Source organism: Bos javanicus, chromosome 21 (genome assembly GCF_032452875.1).
Source record: "Bos javanicus breed banteng chromosome 21, ARS-OSU_banteng_1.0, whole genome shotgun sequence".
Lineage (NCBI taxonomy): Eukaryota > Metazoa > Chordata > Mammalia > Artiodactyla > Bovidae > Bos > Bos javanicus.
The window spans coordinates 6,422,791-6,448,813 of NC_083888.1; the positions used below are offsets into that span (position 1 = coordinate 6,422,791).

A 26,023-nucleotide genomic window follows, 5' to 3' on the forward strand; every position below is an offset into this window, starting at 1 on the left:
GAAAAAAACTTTTCACCGCAAGTTTAAGATAATTTTTCACATCTGCCACTTTTGAAAATAAAGACTTATTTAGTAAATCTGTTTCTGCCACCCCAGCTCAGTATTATGTATGCATTTTGGGTAAAACAAATCATTTCGCCACCTAAACTTGAAAGAAAAATAAACTGATGACAGTTAAGTTCTAACAGATGCCCCACATCCACCCCTGCACTCTAGTAGCGTATCCTGCAGGAAGCTGTTATCACAGCCTGAATGGGTTTAATGTATCCACACCAACAGGCACAGAATAGCCAGGCTGGCCGATGCTGGGACCAGATTGCTGGCTGCTTCCTGAAGGGTCCAGGGCCGCCCAGGAGGAGAGGCCTCAGGAGCCAATACAGGGGGGTGGGTGGGGCGCTGTAACAATTTCCTCGACCACATCTCAAAGGAAGTAAAAGGGACCTGCAGGCGGAAGAGGTTTGGGAAAGGGAAGGGAAGGGAAAAGAGGGCGACTGGTGGCAAACATGACAGAGTCTGGAGTACACAGGAAAAGCCAGTCCGTCTTTACTGTAGTGAGTGCAGGATACAAATAGTTTACAACAACCTCTAACATTTTCTTAACCATTTGATAAAAAGTTCACTATAATATTTATTGTATAATGAAGGAAAAAAACAACACATTCAGGGAAAAATTGAGATTAACTTATTTTTTCTTAAAAGGTTCATCTCAAGGATGGCAACAAAGTCCAGCTTGTGCCGCCAAACGGTTTTACATGTTCAAACCGTGTACAGCTTCTTGTGTGAACTGTTGACTACAAACATTTACCAAATACATAAATCTCTTTTAAAAAAGCCATTTTAAATATAGCAAAGCAGTGTCTTCTTGCACAGCAAAGTGAAGAAAGTTTCTACAGAGAAATAAAAGTTTTACATTTGTAAAATCTTTTTCACATTCTAATCATCTAGCTTCTTATGATCCGATGCCAGGAGTTTTCTGGTTCCTTATTTACTATGTATTTCTTGTGCGCATGATGGTTAATACAGAAAATATGTTAATGCTTTATTAGCTGTCCTTACAGTAAAAGGAAATGGTAAAACATATATTGTTCTTTTAGAACAAACCCCTGATTTAGTCTCTTAACACAATGGACATAATTAGGGCTCAAAAGATGGAGTTTTGATTGGGACCATCTGTAGACATACAATGGTGACTTTCCCTTTCAATGTAGTACCAGGTAGACTGCTGAAGGAAGTACAGCTGCTGGAAACCGTACTTGAACCAGTGCAATTTACTCTAGCTTTTTTTGTTTTTGTCTTTTAGTAATAAAATACTTCATCTGCAGGGATAAAATTTCTTGCGATGGTGTCATACAAAACACAGGAGTCCAAAAAGGGTAAGAAAAGTAGGTTCTAAAGTAACGTGGTTCGTGTCTTCCCCACTCTGAGCTGGTTCCCACCAGGAGATGCGTGTGTGTAATGTGTTCGTACATGGGGCGAGAGTGCCTCTGTCAAGTCCATATGCTCTAAGTCACACTGGGCATATGAGAAAAGGGTTAACAGTCAAATACTCAGTTCCTGAAAATGGAATACATTGTTACTTGGTCAGTGTAATTGAAATACAAACTCCGAGCCTTGGTAATATTATTTTAGAAAACAGTAGTTGTACTGATTATAAACCTGCATAGAAAGAAAGACTATTGAGATACAGTCAGAAAAGCCATCTCGTAAGGCACACAAGAAAATAGACAGTAAATGTGAATGTGTTAACTCCTATCCCATGTACAGCAGAAGTTCATGAACATGCATAAATAACAACCAAAGAAGCACTGAACACTTCAAAGCTATAAATGGTTTACAAAGTGGTAAGGATTATCTTGGAAATTCAGTGTTGGGAAACTGCGTTGTTTCAATTAGGTGTGATCTCATGAAGAAATGTGCCTGTAAGTTGTTCAGTAAAATAAGTATATTTAAAACAAAACAAAACAAATCCATTCTGAACAAAAACCAAATGTCTAAACCGATGAGAGGGGAGAGTGTATCACCCTCCCTTTTTTGGCCTCTATCAAAATTTACTACCCAAAATGTCATTAAAAACAGAATTCCACTTTGCAGCTGTGAATGCCACAAGTTTATCCTGTACCTAACTACCTATGTGTCAGCCAGGAAATCTGGCTGATGATTTGTCACAAACAGCATATGAGGAAAATGTCACAAGGAACGCAATTTAGGGGGAAAAGGCAAAAACGTAAGTAAAAATTGTAGGTAGCTGCTTAATATTAAGTTTAAAATATAAAATAGCAGTAATTTTCAACCCTTATTTTGAGTTTCTCAAGAAAACGAGTATTTAAAAATCGACGATGAAAGATATACAGGACTTTGAATTTTGTCATGGCACAAGCCCAGGGAACTGCCGAACTTGCTGTCACCACTTAGCTGTCTTCCTGAGAGAGTAAGGCCTTGGTCAGCATCTCAGTTGAGGGCATCAGGATGGCAAGAGTCATGCCAAGGATCTGCACCATGAGAGGACTTCTCCCCACACTGAAGTGTCATTCAATGCACAGAGTGTCCAGAATGATAGTTATCTTGTAACCAGCTGCATCCATCTATTTTAGAGGGTCAAGAAACAAAGATCCCTTCCCCCACAAATATTCTTCCCTAATCATTTACCACTTATAAAACCTTTGTGCTCATCTACTATTTTGCCATTTTCTCTAATATTAATTAAATTAGGTCAGTTTTTCTACTATATTTTTTTTCCTCACAAAAGGCAAGTTTTAAATAATGCCTTATAAAATCTGTTACAACACATTTTACATTTATGCAGGATGAACTTAACATCAATTTTTTTTGCCACTTTGCTATTTATATACACATATAAAATATATAATAATGCTTAACCCATACGGCACAAAGATTACAATGTAACATCACACATTCACCACCAGTGAGGGGAGAAACCCCTTTATACAATCCTCTGAAAAGACTGGGCCAATAATTAAAATCCAAAGTACAGTATATTTAACAAAATAGTAAATATTAAACAGTGAATACTCTACTTAATAAGGATCTCGCCTTTTCCCCCTAAATTGGCGGCAATCCACAAAAATATACTTTTTAATCTGGTGACCATACAATACATAGGTACTTACATCAAAGGTGATAATATATTTAAGATGCTATATACACAAAGAGTTTGGCTCAACTTTTAATTTACATATAGAATAATAAGTGTTCATGGCTTTTTTTTTCCAAGGTTCTGCTTGCAAGATATTTTTGTTTGTTTTTTTCCCCCTCTCAAAATAAAAACTAAAAAGTTAAAACAAGATAAAGCTATTCTCTAAAAAAAAAAAAAAGTTACAACATACAGCTTTGGCTTATATAAATAATTCATAGCAGAATGTGTTCAAAAGTAGTGAATATAATTTTATATATAGTCATCAATTTATAAGGGTGTTTTCTTTTATATAAAATATACATGAGCTAAAATCAGTTTCTTTAATTTTATGATATGAATGTAAAAAGAAACTTCTGACATATTCCAATTATAACTTAATATATTAATTTACTGTTAATGCTCTATATCTCTAGGCTAATATTTTCTGAATATCTCATGCGTGTTTTCTATTCTCTCTCTTTTTTATTAGCTAAAGATCACTTCTTTGACCCAAATACATTTTTGCACGTGCAAAACAGTTATGTGTGGGGCTTTTTTGTTATGTTTTTTAATATCAACAGCCCTTTCCCATGCACCTCTTTGCAATAGAGACCCATGCCAGGTTGGGTAATTAATATAAATGACATTTTATGTACAGTATTGCTTTCTTGGTTCCTGCTTTTCTACTGCTCTGTTCTACAAAGCATTTTTCTTAAGTAACTACAGTCACCGCACAGTTAAATAAAACAAGTAGGGGCCCTCTAGGTTTCTGCAAGCTAGTGTGGGAGAATTATATATAGGGTACATGTTTCTCTGCAAAAACTGGTTATCTTATGAAACAAGTAGTCCAAGGAAGTGCCAGACTAGACTCTGCCTACAGGGTGCTGTTTGCCGTGGTACGCACACCTGCAGATCTACAAGAGTTAGCAGGTAAGTGCCTGATTCTGTGTACGCAACACACACCCACACATACACACACTCACACCCACATACATATATATGTAAAGGGATATATATGTATGTATGTACATATAAATATATTTAACTCATGTCCTTATTTACCAGTTTAGATATGTAGAGCAGTTCACTGCAGTAACACAAAGTACAAACACCTGCCTGGAAGCCTTAGGTCACCCACGCATCCATCCGCATCCGCTTTACGGAAGGGCTTTCTCTGTCCTCAGAGTTTGGGGGCCGGCCGAGCACAACAGGAGAGTGGAAGTCGCCCCGCGGATCCTCCCGGTCACTGCCGTCGTAGGAGCTGCTGGAGCTGCTCAGACTGTCCACAGGGGAGCGGCCCACTTCCTGCCGGGGCTGCGGCTGTGGGGCCTGTGGCGGCGGTGGTGGCGGCTGTGGCTGCTGCTGCTGCTGGAAGCCTGATGGGGTCATTCGATCCCGGGGAGGTGAAATTGGTTCTGACTTAATGTTGATGTTTTGGTTGGTATTAATGGATAAATTTGAACCCTGAGATAACTGCCCTCCAGCACTGAAGGAAAAAAACAAAGATCTGTTAGACAGCTGGTTTGTGACTGCATCTGCACGAATGGGATACTACAGATACCACCTGACTGACAGAGAGCCCAGGGTCTGAAACACTGCCATAACTCCCCAAGACTAGTTTTGGTGTTTCCTGCAGTGCTTCACACAGAAAAAATAACATATCCCTGGTAAAAACAGAAATGATTAGTCAAGATTTCTAGTGGCTGGTTCTGTTACCTTAATCTTGGTACTTCTGTGGCTGAAGTTTCCAAAACAGTGTCAGTGACTGACGCGCGGGGACCAAAGTGGCAGAGGGACAGTGGCACCCTGACCCCAACTCCCTCTCCGCTCTGCTCTGCCTCTGTGATGGCACCCGCCACCTACGCTCACAGCAGCTCTCAGAAGGCAGCCACGTCACCCCACTCTCCAGACGAGTCTCAGAAAGGCTAAAAGAGTGGCTCAGAGGAGGACACAGTAAAGTGTGCACACGCCTCTTCCTCAGCCTGAGCACCAAGCCTTTTCTGCCTGCCTTTGCATGGCTATTTTTAGTATGCTCATTTAGGATGCTCTGCACACGCCCGAGGGCCAAACACCTGTGTAAGCAAAGAGATTTCCCTCAGATACCCTGGCCATTTCTCTATGACATAGTTCCCAAGTTGATGACCAACAACAGTGTGTACTGTGGAGCTACCAGGATGCAGGGAGCCTCTCTGGGGACTTTTAGGCCAAGAGGCTGGGAGGCTGGGTGTCCCTCGTGTCCTGAGCAGGAGCGACACAGCTAACCTGTTACGCTGTCCCCTCTTCTGGACTGTTCTCCTCCAGCTTCTCCTTGGGCTGACTATTCTAGTTTTACCAAAACACCATTCCTTCTCTTCCTGCTAGTGATGCCTGTCCTACCTGAGCACCACTGTAATCCCTTTTCACACAGTCTGTAAGGAACATTCTCTTGCGAACCCTTCCTGGAGAGGTACAATGTGTGCAGTGGACTGGGGTCAACCACATGAATCCCCCGTAGCCTGACCCATACGTAAGAAACCCAGCCCCTACCACCCTTCCCTACGATCTAGGGATAAAGCAACGGGCACAGCTCATTTTCTTATTCTGTCTGTTGATGTTAACCAAAGCAAGGAAAGAGAAGGGTGGCAGGTAGGCCTGAATACCTTCAGGTTACCTTTCTTCTAACAGTGGAATGAGACACAGGTTGGGAAGCGTAGGTAGAGGTTTGGTGAAAACATCTAGTCAGTTACTCACACGAGAGAGTTGAGGGCTGCTTGTCCTAAATGGTGCTGCTGCCAGGCAGACACCTGTCCCAGAGACAGCATTCCTGGCGAGTTGAAGCCCTGCAGTGCTGACAGGTCTGCACTAGTCAGCGAGTAGTCTAAAAAAGAAGGAAATGTTGCTTGTGTGTGTAATAAAAGGACCATACAACACCTGCTTTTCAAATAGTTGTGCCCATAATTTTCTTAGTCTGAAAGAAGCCAGGTACTTCATAGCATCAAAAAACTCCCTTTGTGCTTAGTCGCTCAGTCGTGTCCAACGAGCCCCCGAGGCTCCTCTGTCCATGGGGACTCTCCAGCAAGAATACTGGAGTGGGTTGCAATGTCCTCCCCTCCAGGGGATCTTCCCAACCCAGGAATAGAACCCAGGTCTCCTACATTGCAGGCGGATTCTCTACTGACTGAGCCACCAGGGAAGCCAAAAACAAGCTTATGGTCTACAACTGACAAAAAATTTTCTTTCGGGAGGTTTCTAGGACCTAGCTATATTCAGTTGTCTGGGATTATTTCAGTAAAAAAGGTTTCAATTTTGTACTAAATATTTATAGCTTAATTTTTCACAAAAAGTTGAGATACTTATTCCAGGATTGTAAACAGAAATAATAAAAATGCTGTCACTAAAAGATGTTCCTATACAATTGCTATTTAAAATATATATGCCCACCACTACCCTCATGAACAAAAGAGAAAACACTCCAGTTCATCCTGACTACAACTAGTTCAGCATGTCTCATATTTTTGAAGTACAGGGGAAAACAGAAAAGATTCAGGACCCCTTTTCATGGGCTGTCAAGCTTAGTGACATAGACAGTATATTCACTATCATACAATTAACTAATTGCATTTTTTCGAAGTACAGGAACTGTCAAAGATCCCTGATTGCATGCAAAATCAAAGTTCATGAAAAACTTTGTATTATAAGACATAAATGCTTCAGTCATAATCATTTTGGCCAAGACATAGCATGTTAGTTATCACTCACATATAGAGTTATTTCAGTTCAACATTAACATTTGTTTTTTTCCATTTAGTTCTAAAGAGAGGTGGCAAAAGCTCTTCTACTTTTAACTTCTTTTTCATGTCTTGAGAGAAGTATTTAAAGAAATTAGTCTCCCTGGTGAATTAGCATTTTAAAAAAGAACCTGAGTTTAAACAGCATAGCTGTGCTTGGGATCTTTTTTCAGTCACTGCTCTCTAACATTGCCTTGCCCTCCCCACAGAAGCTGGGTCGGGGGGGTCCATCACACTGCGCCTTCCACAGTGCCTCCAAGTCCTTCCAACTACCCACTTGACATGTCTACTTGTCATGATGTTTCTCCAGACACATCAAGTCTGACATGATCCCACTGGACTCATCATTTCCTCCAAACCTGCCTCTCTCTAGTAAATGGCACCAACTCTCCTATAACTGTTCATGCCAAATCTGTGGGTGTTACCCTTGATACTTACTTCCACCACCAACAATCAAGTCTAGTCAATTCTAGCCACTGTCTCTCAAGCCTGCCCACATCTCACCGTCTCTATTGCCACCAGCCTAGTTCACACCTTTAGCACTCATTAGTTGGACTATCATAGTAGCCTCTTGTGTGGTCGCGCCATGAGTGCTGTAGTTAAGTGATCATACAAAACAAATATAGTCATGATACCGCTCTGCTTAAAACCTTTTTATGGCTTCCCAATGTCTCAAGATCATGTCCAAAAGTCCTCAGCAAGGCTTATGCATCCCAACCTCCCTCTGTGGTTTCAGCCATGCTCCTGCTGCCTCTGCACACAGTGCTCCCCGTTCCTCGGGCACTCTCCCTACTCTGCCTGGCTGAGGCAGGTCGAAGCCTCTTCAGGTCAAAGCTTCAGTATGGCCCTTAACAGGATGGTGATAAATTACTCCTAGAGCTATTTGTCTTGTGTCTTTCTCCTCTGATAGACCCTACGTTCCATTGTTAACTGTGCGCTCCTGTATATTGCCAGTGCCTGGCACAGTGCTTGTCACACAGAACACACTCAATCAATGTGTGCTGAATGGATCCATGAATAAGGTAAGAAGCTGGGAGTGATCTTACAGATGGGCATGAGGAAGTGTCTATATGGTTCCTCCACACAGAATTACTGTACTTTTTGAAATGTTGCTCATTTATTTATCCCTGTACTGACTGACTGGCACGTGTTTGATTCTTAACTATGTACAGAAAGGTAGTTGATATACTAATGAAAGACAAAATATAGATGCATGTTTTAAAAAGATAAATACATTAAAGATAATGTGGTAACATTAAACAGAACAGGTGCTCTGAGAGAGAAGTAAGTAGTTACAGGAGTGAGACTGATAAGGGATGGTTTCAAGAGAATGTGACTCCATTTTTGTGTTTTGGTAATTCCTTCTGGACTTTGGAAAAAATATTCTTTAAAGCCAATGGCATTTCTAAAAACAAATATAGTGGGGTATCTAAGTTTTCTATTGGAAAAACCTGTCATGAAATGCTCAGTAAACTGTAATGTAATGGTGACACCCAGCTCAAGAACCATCTCCTCGGCCAAAGCTCCTCTGAACATTCTAGCTCACAAATTTTCTACTTTCCTCACCTTTTCAAGATCAGAGTATAAACTGGTAACCTCAACAACTCAGGACTTCCCCTCCATAGGTTACCAACTTGGGTATGTCTCCTTTTCCAGAATAAACCTGGGAGAAAATGTATGTCCCTAGACTAGTGTTGCTCATATAGCTGGTGACCAGGACAATGAAACAGAATTTCTATGAACGTATAATCCCTGGCTTTACTCTAGATTTAGTTGATGGATTTGGACATTTTTTTTTTTTATATTGATTGTTGGAAAAGGTAGTAGACATTTCCTAAGAAGCTTTCTTTTCAACAAAACCATTTAAAGTCATTTTTGTTTTAAAAGAACTACTTGGAATTAAAGCAGCAATCAAATATATTAATGGCTCTGCACCCCTCAGGGAGCTCCACAGAGCAGGGTGAAAGACTGTGCTACAGCATTTACCCTGAAGTCTGAAATTAGATGATCTTTATTAATCTATCAGAATCACAAAAATGCCCTGCCCTGTGGTCTCTGAAAAACTGGCAAGGTATTTTTAACTCTTTCTCTCGCTCCTCCTCCTTTTGAAGCATCAGGTGTTTGGCTCAGCTAGTGAGAAAGGGAAGCTCCCCCATGTGTCCTCTGCCAATCCCTAAATGGCACATCTAGAGAAACCTTCATACATCGGGCTCTCCACACAGCACTCCTCCAATCACTGCAGTATTTTTAAACTTATCTAATATACTCCCTAAATAGGGTATTTGTGGATGAAAAGTCTAAATACCATGAATGAGTGAAAAGCTCACCTCAGAGGTGAGGAGTGACTGGCTTTGAAGAGAAATAAGAAAGCTCCTGGTCTTGCTCCCGAGGCACAAACAGTAGAAACCAAACGGGCTATCACAGGGAAGAAAATGTGACCTGCTGACACAGCCACCTAGATCTACCTCCCTGAGTTCCGAGGTCCCAAGGGATGCTGTCTTTCCCAAGGTAGGTTGACACAGCATACAGAAAAACATCTTATTTTAAAAGCTTGGAAGAGTGAGATGCTATGTAACAAGAACTACATAGAAAACACCAAGTGTTTTGCTCCGTTTGCTGTGCGTCATAATTTGATAAGAGCTAGTTGTTTCTCAGGGGTAAGCAGAAGTTCATGCTGGGGAATCTTTCTATAATCAATGTGTGTTGTATAATTTTTTCAAGACTAGCATGTGTTTCATTAACATATCCAACTGTGAATCTAAGAAACTTGAAATAATTTCAATAAATATATTTTTTAAAAAATCACAAAAGTACACACTGAAACAAAACAAATAAAAAAACCCCACAAAAGGCAACAGGGCAGGCTCACCTGTGTTGTAGGCGGTCGGCATTGCTGAGTACACCAGGCCCTGCGGAGGCAGGCTTGGAGTTGTCACAGACACCACTGGGGTAGCTAGGGGTTGAGTGGCTTGAGAACTGCTTATCCTTTGGGTATTCTGTGAGAGAGTAGAAAAAAGTGTTATTCTATGAGTATTTATATTTAAGCTTAATATTTAAAATAGAACATTCAATTTAAAAGTGACATTTTTCACAGTTTTATGATGTGAACATCATTCCCTGAAGCAAGTGATTATGTGAAAACTTTAAAAATACTAATGAGAATAACTATTTAATTTTAAGGGATGTATTTTACATTAATCATTCATTTTCTCCTAGTGCCTTTTTCAGAGAGTTTATTGATGTCAGAGATACATCCTTAAAATAGAAAACTTGCATTAGGGCTGATAACACTTATATGTTAACATAAATGAGGATTTGATGCCCCTTATAAAGACTGCCAGGCTACCCTACCTAAGTAAGATATGTGTAGATTTTAAATACCTGAGGATAGCAAGGTTATCTGTGTATATATAGATTATAAGTCCATGAGAGTCCAAAAGAGTTCAAAACTACTTCTATTTGCTGGATTTACTAAACTGCAGCTTGTATTCATATTTCCTTCCCTGAGATCCTGCAGTTAATACACACACAAATATGTATATGTGTATGTATTTAGATATAAATTTTTATTAAGATTTTTCTAAAGAGCAGTTTTAGGTTCACAGAAAAATTGATGAAAAGGTACAGAGATTTACCATATACTCCCTGACACTATACATGCAGAGCCTCTCCCATCATCCAACATTGACCTGTTTTTTAATGGCAGACTCAGCCATGTATCCCTTCTTCAGACGCTTATGAATGGAGAAGCTTTGAGTATAGAACTTTTAAATAAAATATAATACTTCTCATAGGGCTGCAGATGACCAATGGTAAATGCTTGCTGACCAACAGCATCTACATAGCATCCTATCTACAGTGGGAGTGAAACAAAATGAACTAAAGAATAATCAAGTCAGTTTAAGACAGTCACCATTCTCTAAGGGTATGGGTATGAAAGAGCAGTTTCTCACAACGCGCTGCCTCAAGCGAACACGTTCTAAAACTGAGAATCAGTGAAAGAGAGACTCCAAGTTTCATGTGGCTAGAACACAAGAAGGCTAAAGCATAACTCCAGGGTTTTTTCCTAAATGAAGAAATTACAGCCTGGTAACTGACATTTAGGGGGCCTAAGCCATATCAAAGTATAACTCAGTGCCCTTGAGATTACAGAGAGTCAGGATGTCATTCAGTTTTCTCTATCACTATTTCAAATGGTAATCAGATTGAAGACCTTTGGTTAGATCTAGATATTTCATATCTCATTTTATTTTTTTTTAGTTTGTATTTTCTATCCAATCTTAAGTTAGAGGATATTAGAAAGACCACTCAGGCTATACTGGCCTGATTCTTGTCCCAGATTCACTAATTCCTGAGCACTGGAAAAATCCTTCACCCTCTCCAAATCTCTTTGGTTGTAAAGCAGAGAAGATGGTGATCGCTGCACTGCTGCTTTGCAGTACTACTGTGAGAATCTAGTAAGGCAACAGTAAGAAGTGCTTTGATAAATTAAGTACTTCGGAAATGTAAGATATATCCTTAAATTGTTCTAAGATACTCTCTGGCCCAAGATTTCTACATAACGGGCTTTTTTTTGTTTGTTTTTTTTTTTTGAAGGTAAATATCCACAGCTATTCCCTTGGAGCTGTCAGAAAGGAGAGTTGTTCTAGAATTGCAAAACTTCTAAAGGCATCTCTATAGCCTGGCTCTAAATGGGCCTTTAGTGTAGGTTCCAGGGCACTCACTTTGGGTCAGACCCACTCATGATTCTATTCTAGAGCTCAAGCCAATTTGAACAACTTTCTAGATTCTAACAGATTGTGTCTCTGGTTGTGATTTGGTTCTGACACACAGAGCTCTGCATTTTAATTAAGTTTTAGAATTTGAATTAACTTAAGTTTTAGAGAATATCAATGACTATTTACAGTTTCTGGTTAAATGTTTGTTTCTTAATCAAAAGTATTTTTATGTGCTAGATTTTAGTCTTCAAATACTTAGAAATTTACCTTTGAGATTTTGTAATTGAGGGTATACTTTAAGGAATGTAAAAGTCAACATATAACAACTAGGTATACATTTTTGTCTCAGCATCAAGTTAAAAATTTTAGTGCATTTTTGAGACAGAGATCTACTTTGAGAGAACAGAGATCTGTTCTCACAAATTTTGTCACTGAAACTTCAAGAGTCAAATACTAGGTGAAAAACACAGTATGACATGGTCTAGCCTGGCTCTATCCATGCCCTACCTTTACCTCCACGGAAGTCTCCTAATGTGACCTCAAGATGGGGTGGTGGTGGTGGTGTGTGTGTCTGTAAAACAGTGACACTCCAATACATTGGTTCTACCCATCAAGGCTCATAATCTCAACGGCACTGATTTCCACAGCCACTAGAGGGCAACATACTGCTAGATAATTCATAAATTCACAAGGAAGCATTCATGATTAACTTCTTAAGGGTATAAATAGTGAGATTTAATCTAAGACACATTATTTAATCTTAAACTATCATTTGCTAATCATTATTGTATCAGTAAGTAAAGTATTTGCCTAAAAGATACTTAAAATCTGCACATGATATAATCCAACACCACAAGAATTCCATGGCCAAGAGATTTCCATGGATTGTATAGTCCTTGGGGTCCCAAAGAGTCAGACACGACTTTCACTTTCATCACTTTCGGTGTATTTTAGTTATCCAATGTGAAACCACATCCAAAACTGTGAGAGTGATCACAAAGTTAAAGAAGAATCTTTAATTTTAAGGACAGAGCACAACCTTATTTGAAAAGAAACAAATTGCGCAAAACACACCAGCATGCAAATATATGTAATAATAAAATGTAAAACGAACAGATGCCTTTCCCCCATGCTTTCATGCAATCTAAACCCCTGCCCATGCTAAAAACTAAACATTTTCAAGTCTTTAGTTCCCTTAAAGTCACCTAATTAGCAGCTGACTTCGAAATCAGAAGATCAGTTCTGTGAGATTTGAGTTTTAGTTCCCAAAGAAAGAGCAACTGAAAGTTATTTTTAGTCAAATTTATTTTCTAGAAGAAAAGCCAATAGAAATCATTTGTTTTTGAAAAAAAGTAACAGCTACTATTAAGGACAGAATATCTTCTGATAGAAAAAAAGGAAGTTTGTGTATGTTCAATTAAAGACATTCGTTTTAATAAACAGGGAACCCCCTTGTGGTTCAGATTGTCTCATGCAGGATGAAATAATTCTAACTCTGTGAAAAAGGTGACCTCACCAAAAATGATGTAATCTTTTTGAAAGAAAGAGAAACAACACAAGACAGTGTGTTACAATCTGAGGAACTGTGAGGGTGAAGTCATTTTCTAAAAATATATTAATAATTTGGGGAACTATGTAAGGTATTTTATATCTTTCCTTAAAAAATTCTTTAACATGTCTTGTGATCACGGGCAGCTATTGTTTATAAAGGCTCTATTCCAAAGTTTCCAGAACAAATAAAACAGGTCAAGATATATAATTGTGAGTAGAAAAACCACATTCTGCAGTACCAGTGCTTGGTTCAGTTATTCAGAATGTTTGGACAGTATTTAACAGCAAGGAAAAAAAAAAAAATCTGTGTAACAAAGGGAACATTACTCAGATAAAAACATTGAAAAGAATTAGTACTTTCCATATCTTTTTCAATTCCATTCAAGTAGAAACCCACACTCACCAACTCCAATTCCTCTTCCTCCGACTGCACTCAGCACATAAGAGGAATAAGAGAGTTACTAAGACTGTTGGTACTTGAATATAAAATACTTCTTTAGAAAAACATGTTATCTGAACACTATGAGTTGTCTGGAAATCTAAAGAGATGATTATATAGGCAGTGAGTACAAATATACATTATTTATTGTCTCTGTACCTGTAGCTGACTTCAAAAGACAGGAAAGATTCTTTTAAGTTCTCTAGGGCCAGGATTTAAAGATCCTCCTACCCCAGTTTGTTCTGTTCTTATGCCATGCTGTGATAACATATAAAAGGACTTCCTAATCGTGAAACTAGTTTCTGTTTGGAATCTGGAGAACGCTAACACTATTTTTTTGTTTTTGTTTGTTCAGACACTAAGTTGTGCCCAACTCTTTGTGACCCCATGAACTGCAGCACGTCAGCCTTCCCTGTCCTTCACCATCTCCTGGAATTTGCCCAATACTTACATCTAAATCTCCCATCCCTACCCTACCTGGTTACACATGTACATTTATCTTAATTAAATTCTGTGGTGGGCAGAATTTATTTTGTCTTCTTTTTTCCCACAGTAACTAACACAGTATTATGAAACAATAAGAACTCAAATATTTGTTAATAAGTATAACAGTTTTACAAATTTATATATTTATCATTTGCAAATATAATTTTCAAATGAGTATAATAATTTCAATGGAGAAAAGCCACATAAAGAAAATGGGAGGAGAAACGAATTGATAAATCATACAGAAAAGAGATGAATGAAACATATTGCTCCTTTTCTTTATACACATATAAAAATATTAATATACTAGAATAATCCAACTAGTTTTTAAAAATTATTTTACTTGAGTAAGTCAAGCTTCTCTGTCAATCTGCGAAAGGTATCTTTATAAGCATCAGTGATCCATGAAGTCCCAATCTGAAAGCAGGTTTATCTGCAGACAACAGTGTGAAAGAGGAGTGAGGCTCATCACTGACTCTGAAAAATAACTACCTGGCCTATAAACTGCTGTTTCAAACGTGGCAAAATCCTCTTCAACTGTTTTGTTATACATATCTTCACCCATCTCCAACTGTTAAGACACAACAAAATACTATAGGTGTGTGTGTATTCATTTTTCACTTTAACCTACAGGGATAACAGTGTAAATACTGATAGTTTCTGGGGCAGATTTTAGAATTCCACAGAGATGCTTCATGAACTCTTAAAAAAGACCAAGATAACTGACAAGTTGCTAAATGTCAAACTTGTAGTTTGTCCATCAGTTTTGCAGTTTATTACAATTCTTATAAACATACTTCTATGCCTTAAATGAAACGTCCTATAGTTTTTATTTCTGAAGGATAGTGGCAGTATTCCACATCCAGTTCCTGAAAGACGAACCAAATGACTAGGATTCTCCGCTATAAACATCACTATTTTTCTTTTTATAATCAACAATTATTTGGGGAGTGATATTCTGAGATTTTTTAAATATCTTGTTTCTCCTTAAATTTTTGCTAACTTTAGTACTCATCCATTGACCTTGCCTTCAAGGTCTGCACTGTTTTATTATAATGGTGATTTGCCATTTCGCTCATTCTTTCTACAGGCATTGATTAGAAGTCTTCTCTAACGAAGAGCTGTCCCTTCTACATTTATTCAATCACTAAGTAACAGTCTCATTATTTTTTAATTCTTTGTGTTATAATGCAATAATATTATTTTTTTTTCTTTAAACCTTTCTTTTTTGAGCAGTTCAGGAAAACTGAGGGGCATACAGATTTTCCATAAACTCACATATACATAGCTTTCCCCATTACCAAAGTGGTACATTTGTTACCATTATCACCCAACATCCCTAGTTTACATTTAGGGTTCATTCTTGGTGTTGCATAATTCTATGGGTTTGTTCAAATGTATCAATAATTATAATATCAGAGTGTTTCACTGCACTAAAATGCTCCATGCTTTGCCTATTCATCCCTCCCTTTCTCCAACTCCTGATCTTTTTACTAAAAAAAAGAAAAGTTTTGCCTTTTCCAGAATGTCATATATAGTTGGAATCATGCAGTATGAAGCCTTTTCAGATTAGCTTCTTTAACTTAGTAATCTGTATTTAATTTTCCTCCATTTCTTTTTATGGCTCAATCACTTATTTCTTTTAGCACTGAAAAGTACTCCATTGTCTGGATGTACCAGTTTATCCAGTTACCCACTGAAGGACATCTTGGTTGCTTTCAAGTTTTGACAATTATGAATAAAACTGCTATAAACATCCATGTGCAAGTTTTTATGCAGGTAAATACCAAGGAGTGTGATTGCTGGATCATATGGTAAAAGTATGCTTAGTTTTGTAAGTGGAGAAGGAAATGGCAACCTACTCCAATATTCTTGCCTAAAGAATCCCGTGGACAGAGGAGCCTGGTGGGCTGCTGCAGAGTCAGTCATGACTGAAGCGACTTAGCATGCATGCATGCATTGGAGAAGGAAGTAGCAACCGATTCCAGTATTCTTGCCTGGAGAATCCCAGGTACGGAGGAGCCTGGTGGGCTACCGTCTGTGGGGTCGCACAGGGCTGGACACAACTGAAGCGATTTAGCAGCAGCAGTTTTGTAAGACGTCACCTGTCTTCCAAAGTGGCTTACCATTTGGCATTCCCACCAGCAATTTGTGACAGTTCCTATTGTTCCACAAACTCACCAGCATTTAGTGTTCTCAGTGTTCCAGATTTTGGCCATTCTAACATGCATGTAGGAGTATATCGTTGTTTATTTTGTGGATCATGCCTATAGTGTTATATCCAAAAATGCATCACCATACCCAAGGTCATTTAGGTTTTCTCATTTATTATTGTCTAAGAATATTAGAGTTTTGCATTTAAAAATTTTGGTCTGCAATCCATTTTGAGTTAATTTTTGTGAAGAGTCTGAAACCGAGTAGGGCCCTGTGGGGCTCCCAGGCACAGAGGCCTTTCTGTCCCCCATTTCTTGTAAGCAAGACTTTCTACATGCATTGATTACAATTCCTAAGGAAGAGCTGTCCCTTCTCCATTTATTTATTCAGTCACTAAGTAACAGTCTATTTTTTATTCTTTGTGTTATAATCCAATAATATTATTGTTTATTTTGTTGTTTAAATTATTCTAGATCTGGCCATTGGGAGCTCCTCTGAAAGGTTGGTTCCTCTGACTTGACATGTATTTCCTTATCTGCTGGCCCCTCTGGATCAATGTGTATTTTCCTGGCCCTAGCTCTACAATGATCACTTCTGCAAGGAGGCTTGATTCCTGTCACTGGAGAATGGTGTTTAGAAACTAGGACCTGAGGGCTAGGTGTGCTCGGTTTCCAGGTGTCACTCATTTAAGACTCAGCAGTCAGAGCGAGGAAATATCAGATGTATTCGAATTCATGTGTACACACATCTATACTTTTGTATCTATCTGTATATATGTTTAAAAAAATACATTTATACTGAAACCTCCAACTATAAATCCAGAAAAATAGGGTTCATTATAACCTTCCCATTCACCTTGCTTAACTGAAACTTTCTCAAAAAACCTGGCTTTATCTACAATGTATAGTATTCACTTATTTAAGGGTGTGTGTGTCTGTGTGTGTTTAACAAATTTACCATCTTGAGCAATAGTTTCCAAAGTTATTTAGACCAGTTCATCCCCTTCCATACCATATCACTCATTTTTAATAATTATTCATGTATTTCATCTTGGGTTCCCCTGGAATCCTGGTTGATTTTTTTAACTGCATATAGTTAAAAAAAAAAATCACTCTGTATTGTATAGTTTTGTAGGTTTTATCAAAAGCATAGATTCATGTATCCAACAATACAGTATCACATCCCCTCAAACATTCCCTATACTACTCCTTTTGTAGTCAACTTCTCTCCCTACCCCTGGGAACTACTTATCTGTTCTCCATTTTCCAGTCTGAAATATAAATGTAATCATATCTTTTGGATTTGGCTTCTTTCAATTAGCAAAATTCATTTAAGTTCATTTATACTGTCATGAATTAAATTCATCCTTTTTTTTTTTTTTTAAATTGCTGAGCAATATTCCTTTCTGCAGATGTACCAGAGTGTGTATATGCATTCAGCTGCTGGAAGGTTATTTCTGTTGTTTTCTTTGGGGGAAATTAGTGAAAAATACAGTTTCTGTGTAAGCATGGTTTTCAATTCACTTGAGTAAATTCTCTAGAAGCAAGACTGTTCAGTTGTATGACAAATACATATTTAACTTTATAAGAAGTTGCCAAACTGCTTTCTGAAGCGGCCCTACTATTTTGCATTCTAAGTAGGAATACATGAGAATTCCTTTTGCTCTGCATCCTTGCCAGAACTTGGCACTTATAGTTTTTTTGGTTTTGTTTTTGTAATTTTAGCCACTCTTAACAGGTATGCAGTTGTATCATTCTGGATACAAGTCTTCTACTAGATCGCTGATTTTGTAAATATTCTCTCCTAATCTGTAGACTGATTTTTTATTCTCTGAACAGGGCCTTTTCATGGAGTGAATCTTAAACTTTGATAAATAGCTATATATCCATTTTTTATGGACTATGCTTTTGGTGTAATTCTCTAATGTTTTCTTCTGAAGTGTCACAGTTTTGTGTTTTACATTTGGATCTATAATACATTTTGAGTTAACTTTTGTACAAGGTATGAATTACACTTTGAGGTTCTGTTTTTGCATACTGACACTAAACTGCTGCAGCACCATTAGTTGTACTGACTGTCCTTACTCCACTGAACCGCCTTACTACCTTTGTAAAAAACCAACTGAATATATTTTCTGGGCTCTCTTTGACCTATGGTGCTCATCTTTTTGCCAGTACCACACAGTCTTTTAAAAAATATTTATTTATTTGGCTATGCCAGGTCTTAGTTGCAGCATATGGGATCTAGTTCCCTGACCAGGAATTGAACCCAGGCTCCCTGCATTGGAAACATAGAGTCTTAGCCACCAGACCACCAGAGAAGTCCCCCACACATTCACTACTGTAGCTTTACACTATGTCTTGAAACCAGGAAGTGTTAGTTTATCTTGTTCTCTTCAAAACTGTACCGGCTATTGTAGTTCCTTTGCCTTTCCACACGTACTTTAGAATCTGCTTGCTGATACCTACAAAAATCTGTGCTGTGATGTAAACCAGGGTTGTGTTTAATCTTCCAACCAATTTAGGAAGGAATAACATCTTGACATAGGTTTCCCTGGTGGCTCAGTGGTAAGGAATCTGCCTTCAATGCAGAAGATGTGGGTTTGATCCTTTTAGGTTGGGAAAATCCCCTGGATAGGAAATGGCTACCAACCTCAGTATTCTTGCCTAGAAAATTACATGGACAGAGGAGCCTGGCTGGCGATAGTCCATGGGGTCACAAAAGAGCTGGACACAACTTAGCAACTGAAAACAACGTATTTGGCTCTTTGGTTTCTTTCAACAATCTTTCATAGTTTTAGCATGAAAATCATATGGTTAGATTTGTAGGTATTTTTTGAGTAATGTTTAAATGATATTTTAAAATTTCATACTCCAACATGAAACTTCCACTTGAAGATTTTTTGGTAGGTTCTTTATGCTTTTCTACATATTATATCTTCTATGAATAATGTTTAATTTCTTCCTTCCAAGTATGTATGCTATGCATTTAATTTTTTTGCCTTACTGCCTCATCTAGGACTTCCAGTATAATGTTGAATATGAGTGATGAGAATAAAACATCACTGTCTAGTTTCGAATATTATTTTACTACAAGACTGAAGTTTCCCCTTATTAAGTGTATTAGTTGCAGAATTTCTGAAAACAGTCTTCATTAGGTTAAAAAAATTCCTTTCTTCTCCTAGTTTGGTGAAACTTATTTTTATTATGAATAAAAGTGGAATTCTTTTAACATGGTAAATTATAGTGATAAACTTAGAATCAGCCTTTGGTCTGACTCTTTTTCTCTACTGTCTGTTTTAAGTTTCATTAATTTCTGCTCATATTTTCCTTTTCTTCTGGTTCCTTTCAGTTGTTTGCTCTTTTTTCTCTCCTAAAGTAAAAGCTTACTGATTTGGGACCTTCCTCTTTTCTAATATAAATGCCATCAATTTCCCCTCTCAAAACTCCTCCTAGTTGGTCTCCAAAATTCTGATATGCTATAGATTTCAAAATTTCATGTTCTTTAATATCTATATGTGGCGGTTTTCCTGTTGTCTTTCTGTTATTGATTTTATTATGGTCAAGACTGTAATCCATATGATTTCTATTCTTTGAAATTTGCTGAGGTTTTATGACACTGGATACCCTGCTGCATGTTGCAAGTGCACTAAAGAAGAAATTGATGTTCTCCTATGCAAAGTGAAGGGTTCTATAAATGTCTCTTACATCAGGCTGGTTAAATATTTCTCAGTCACCCAGATCCTTAACTGAATTTTCTGCCTACTTGTTGTATCAACTACTGAGAGAAGAGTGTTGAATATTCCAACTATAATTATGGATTTTTCTCTTCTACTTTTTAGTTGTATCATCTTTGTTTTCTGTATTTTGAATGTTTACTGTTAGTTGCATACACATTAAAGATATTTCTTGGAATATGTAATATTCTTCTTTCAGTTCAGTTCAGTCCAGTCGCTCAGGCATGTCCAACTCTTTGTGACCCCAGACTGCAGCACGCCAGGCTTCCCTGTCCATCACAAACTCCCGGAGCTTGCTCAAACTCATATCCATCAAGTCGGTGATGCCATCCAACCATCTCAACTTCTGTCATCTTCTTCTCCTCCTGCCTTCAGTTTTTCCCAGCATCAAGGTCTTTTCCAATGAGTCAGTTCTTTGCATCAGATGGCCAAAGTACAAAGGAGTTTCAGCTTCAGCATTAGTCCTTCCAATGAATAATTCAGGACTGATTTCCTTTAGGATTGACTGGTTTGATCTCTTTGCAGTCCAATATGAGTCCAAGGGACTCTCAAAGTCTTCTCCAACACCACAGTTTAAAAGCATCAATTCTTTGGTGCTCAGCTTTCTTTATGGCCCAACTTGCACATCAATACATGACTACTGAAAAAACCATAGCTTTGGTAGACAGACCTTTGTTGGCAAACATTTGTCAGCAAATATTCTTTATCCTTTTTTATTTATTTTTTAACTTTACAATATTGTATTGGTTTTGTCATATATCAAAATTCTTTATCCTTGATAATATTTATTGTGAAGTCTACATTGTTTGAACTTAATATGGCTGTACTAGCTTTCTTTTGGCTAATGTTTGCATAGTATATTTTCCTCCATCTTTTTACCTATGTCTTTATATTTAAAGTGGAGCCCTTATAGACATTGCATAGTACGACCTTTTTATTTTTTTTAAAAAACCAATCTGACATTTTGTCTTTTAACTGATGTTTATTACCATGTTTATTTGTATAGTTGTATTAAAATCTACAATCTTGCTAGCTATATTTCATTTGTTCCATCTGTTCTTTATTTTTTGCCCTTTCTCCCATTTCTTGGGATATTGGAGCATATTTTGTATTTCCATTTTATCTCTATTGCCTTATCATTTATACCTCTTTTTATTTCCTACAGTTTTACTTGGGTTTACAATATCTGCTTTCAGTTAATTTGAGTTAAACTTCAAATGTATACCTCATCATGTGTAAAGACCTATAAAAGTATATTTCTAATTCTCTGCTCTGTCATCATGTTAGGTTGGTACAAAAGTAATTGTGGTTTCGCACTGTTGAACTTTGCTGTTTGATATTGGAATACATTCTTAAATAAATGTGGTTATGTCATACATCATTTTAATGTACAATTCTCACTTTATTTTTTTGCTAATGACTTACTTTGTGTGTATGTTAATCGCAGTCGTGTTTGACTCTTTGTGACCTCTTGGAGCCTGCCAGGCTCCTCTGTCCATGGAATTCTCCAGGCAAGAATACTGGAGTGGGTTGCCATTTCCTCCTCCATAATAACTTACTACTTGCTGTTTATATTTATTTTAGACTAGAGAAATGATGTTAGACAAAAAGCAAATTCGAGCAATTTTCTTATTCAAGTTTAAAATGGATTGTAAAGCAGCAGAGACAACTTGCAGTATCAACAACACATCTGGCCCAGGAACTGTTAACAAACGTACAGGGCAGTGGTAGTTGAACAAGTTTTGCAAAGGAGAGAAAGCCTTGAAGATGAGGAGCACACTGGCCAGCCATCAGAAACTGACAATGACCAAGGAGAGGATCATCAAAGCTGAACCTCTTACAACTACAGCAGAAGTTGCCAAAGAATTGAACACTGACCATTCTACAGTCGGTTGGCATTTAAAGCAAACTGGAAAGGTGTAAAAGCTCGATAAGTGGGTGCCACAGGAGCTGACTGAAAAATAAAACTGTCGTTTTGAAGTGTCATCTTCTTTTATTCTATGCAAAAATGATGAATCATTGCTTGATGGGATTGTGATGTATGACAAAAAGTGGATTTTATATGACAACCAGCAATGACCAGTTCAGTGGTTAGACTGAGAAGAAGCTCCAAAGCACTTCCCAAAGCCAAACTTGTACCAAAAAAAGATCACAGTCACTGTTTGGTGGTTTGCTGCCTGTCTTATCCACTATGGTTTTCTGAATCCTGATGAAACCATTACATGTGAGAAGTATGTTCAGCAAATCAATGAGATGCATCAAAAACTGCAATGCCTACAGCTGAAATTGGTCAACAGAATGGGCCCAATTCTTTTCCATGACAACATCTGACCACACATTGCACAATTAATACTTCAAAAGTTGAATGAATAGGGCTACAAAGTTTTGCCTCATCCACCATATTCACCTGACCTCTTGCCAACCAACTACCACTTCTTCAAGCATCCTGACAACTTCTTGCAGAGAAAATGCTTCCACAACCAGCAGGAGGCAGAAAATGCTTTCTAAGAGTTCTCTGAATTCCAAAGCATGGGTTTTTATGCTATAGGAATAAATAAACTTATTTCTTGTTGGGAAAAATGTGTTGATTATAATGATTCCTCCTTTGATTAATAAAGGTATGTTTGAGCCTAGTTATAATGATATAAAATTCATGATCCAAAACCACAATTACTTTTTCACCAACTTAATATATTTTATTTCTACATGTGCTGTAAACACAAAAGTCACTGCCACTACTTTTGCTTTAGAGAGTCAACTATCTTTTGAAGCAAGTAAGAAGAGGGAAAACAGCCAGATCTTGGTTTCTAATAACATTCTCCAAAAACAGGCCAAGGTTCCTCAGAGAAATGCCTGATTGTAGAACTGGAGCAGAAAATACACAAGATGATCCTGAAGCATTCCAAAGTAACCAGAAAATAAAACAGTAACTCCTCTACCTTTACCCCCGCTAAAAAAACCCCAAAACAACAAGGGTATATAAAAGGGGACAGGAACCAAGTGAATAGTCCTCAATAGCTAAAGCTGGAACAATTTGAGCAACAGAATAAACCAGCACTGGTAAAATCATATATTAACAAAATTTAGTACTACTACAACCCAAAGTATAAAATCAATGTACATGAGTTCATATTAATATAAATAAATGATTAAATGAGAGAGAACAATAAGTGACCTGTGCAGAAGAACTCCAAATAATGTATAACCTGTCCTAAAAGAGGTGGAATATAACCTCCATTCCTTATATGTGGGCCTCACACAGTAAGTTCCTTCCAAAGTGGGCAGTATGGGAAGGGGTAGCAAGTGAAATACTACACCAGCAAGGTTATCAAAGTGATCAACAGTCATGGAAATAGTATGTACCCTTGATATAATGTGATGAAGAGGGCACATTAGTTCCATGACCTTCCTCCCTCAAATGTGTAACACCAGCCTAACCATGAGGAAAACATCAGAAACACTCCAACTGAGGAACATTCTACAGCATATCTGACCAGTACTCCTCAGAATTGTCAAGGTCACTAAAGTAAGTAAAGTCTCAGATAAATTTCAAAGACAAGAAGAGCCTAAAAAGACATGACTACTATGTCTACTACTACTAGACATACTACTATTCAATATGGTATCCTGGATTAGATTCCAGAACAGAAAAAGACATAAGGTTAAAAACTAAGAGTATGTGAATACTCTTAGTTTAAAACAATGTATAAATGGACTTTATAACAATTTATCAACATTGACTCATTAGTTGTAATATTAATCTGTTAGTAACAGGAGAAACTGAGTGTGAAGCATATGGGAACTTTCTGTACTATCTTTGCAATCTTTATATAAATTTAAAACTGTTCTAAAATTGAAATTTATAAAATGGAAGACAAAATTAACTTTATTTTTAATCTTCATTTATTCCATTTCCATTCTTTTATTTTTATTTATTGTACAGACCCAAAAATTTTCTGGTAGCATATTCCTTCTTCCAGAGGACATCCTTTAATATTTTTTGTAGAGTATGTATGTCTCTTGGCAATAAATTCCCACATTTTTGTTGAGAAAGTTTTTATTTCTTTTTCATATCTTGAAAGATATTTTTGCTGGGTACAGAATTCTAGGTTGAGAGGAGGTATTGCTTTGTTTTTTGTTTTCTTTTGACTCTTCTCTTTACATTTCAGTTTGGGTAATTCTGTGGATGGATTTTTATAACACTGTACAGGAGGCAGTGACTAAAACCATCCCCAAGAAAAAGAAATAAAACAAAGCAAAATGGTTGTCTGAAGAGGCCTTACATATAGCTGAGGAAAGAAGAGAAGCGAAAGGCAAAGGAGAAAAGGAAAGATACACCCATCTAAATGCAGAGTTCCAAAGAATAGCAAGGAGAGATAAGAAAGCCTTAAGTGAACAATGCAAAGAAATAGAGGAAAACAACAGAATGGGAAAGACTAGAGATCTCTTCAAGAAAACTAAAAGATACCAAGGAATACTTCATGCAAGATGGGTACATTAAAGGACAGAAACAGTACGGCCCTAACAGAAGCAGAAGAGATTAAAAAGAGGTGGCAAGAATACACAGAAGAACTGTACAAAAAGAAGATTCACGGCTTCAACAGTACATGAATCGAGAAAACCCTCAGATGTACAAACTGGATTTAGAAAAGGCAGAGGAACCAGAGATCAAACTGCCAACATCCGTTGGATCATAGAGAAAGCAAAGGAATTCCAGAAAAACATCTACTTCTGCTTCCTTGACTACGCTAAAGCCTTTGACTCTGTGGATCAAAACAAACTAGAAAATTCTTAAAGAGATGCAAATGCCCCACCACCTTATCTGCCTCCTGAGAAATCTGTATGCAGGTCAGGAAGCAACAGTTAGAACTGGACATGGTACAACAGACTGGTTCCAAATTGGGAAAGGAGTACGTCAAGGCTGTATATTGTCACCCTGCTTATTTAATTTACACACAGAGTACATCATGTGAAATGACAGGCTGGATGAAGCTCAAGTTGGAATCAAGATTGCTGGGAGAAAATAAATATCCTCAGATATGTAGATGATACAACCCTAATGGCAGAAGTGAAGAGGAACTAAACAGCTTCTCAATGAAGGTGAAAGAGGAGAGTGAAAAAGTTGGCTTAAAACTCAACATTCAAAAAATGAAGATCATGGCATCCAGTCCCATCACTTCATAGCAAATAGATGGGGGAAAATGCAAACAGCGACAGATTTTATTTTCTTGGTCTCCAAAATCACTGTGGACAGTGACTGCAGCCATGAAATTAAAACATGCTTATTCCTTGAAGAAAAGCCATGACAAACCTAGACAGCATATTAAAAAGCAGAGATATCACTTTGCTGACAAAGGTTCGTCTAGTCAAAGCTATGGTTTTTCCAGTAGTCATGCGTGGGGGTGAGAGTTGGACCATAAAGAAGGCTGAGCACCAAGGAATTGATGCTTTTGACCTGTGCTGCTAGAATAGACTCTTGAGAGTCCCCTGGACAGCAAACAGATCAAACCAGTCAATCCTAAAGGAAATGAACCCTGAATATTCACTGGAAGGACTGATGCTGAAGCTCCAATACTTTGGCCACCTGATGCGAAGACCCAACTCATTAGAAAAAACCCTGATGGTGGGAAAGATTGAGGGCAGGAAGAAAAGTGGGAGACAGAGGATGAGATGGCTGGATGGCATCACCAGCTCAATGGACATGAGTTTGTGCAAATTCCATGAGATGGTGAAGGACAGGAAACCCTGGTGTGCTGCAGTCCATGGGGTGGAAAAGAGTCAGACATGACTGAGAACAGCAACAACTTCTGTTTATATTTCAGTTTGGGTGATTTTTACTTACAGTAGACCTACAGGTCTTCCTCCTGCCAGGCCTTTAGTGCAGAGTCTGAGTTAATTTAATTAAGAACTAGGCTGAGTTTGTGTTTCGTTGCTGGTATTGTTACCCTCAATATAGTTACCACAGGCCTCAAATGCCTCTGGAGGCAGTGGGAGACTGGTTTGCTAGAGGTTTTTTTGCTTGTTTTTTCCCCAAAGAAA

The 26,023-nt window shown here is 37.8% G+C and overlaps 1 protein-coding gene across 13 annotated transcripts in view; it reads right to left on the minus strand.

Moving 5' to 3' along the window:
• Window positions 1-519: 519 nt before the first annotated feature.
• Window positions 520-26,023, minus strand: part of MEF2A (myocyte enhancer factor 2A) — a 179,129-nt gene continuing 153,625 nt past the window's right edge. For 10 of the 13 annotated variants that reach the window (XM_061394242.1, XM_061394249.1, XM_061394245.1 and 7 more), the window contains 4 exons: window positions 13,573-13,596; window positions 9,770-9,896; window positions 5,864-5,990; window positions 520-4,619 (listed from right to left, as the gene is read on the minus strand). In XM_061394242.1, coding sequence (XP_061250226.1) covers window positions 4,259-4,619; window positions 5,864-5,990; window positions 9,770-9,896; window positions 13,573-13,596 — 639 coding nt within the window. In that variant the 3' untranslated portion in view covers window positions 520-4,258. The remainder of the gene's footprint in view (window positions 4,620-5,863; window positions 5,991-9,769; window positions 9,897-13,572; window positions 13,597-26,023) is intronic. The other 3 variants (XM_061394250.1, XM_061394251.1, XM_061394254.1) reach the window with 1 other exon arrangement.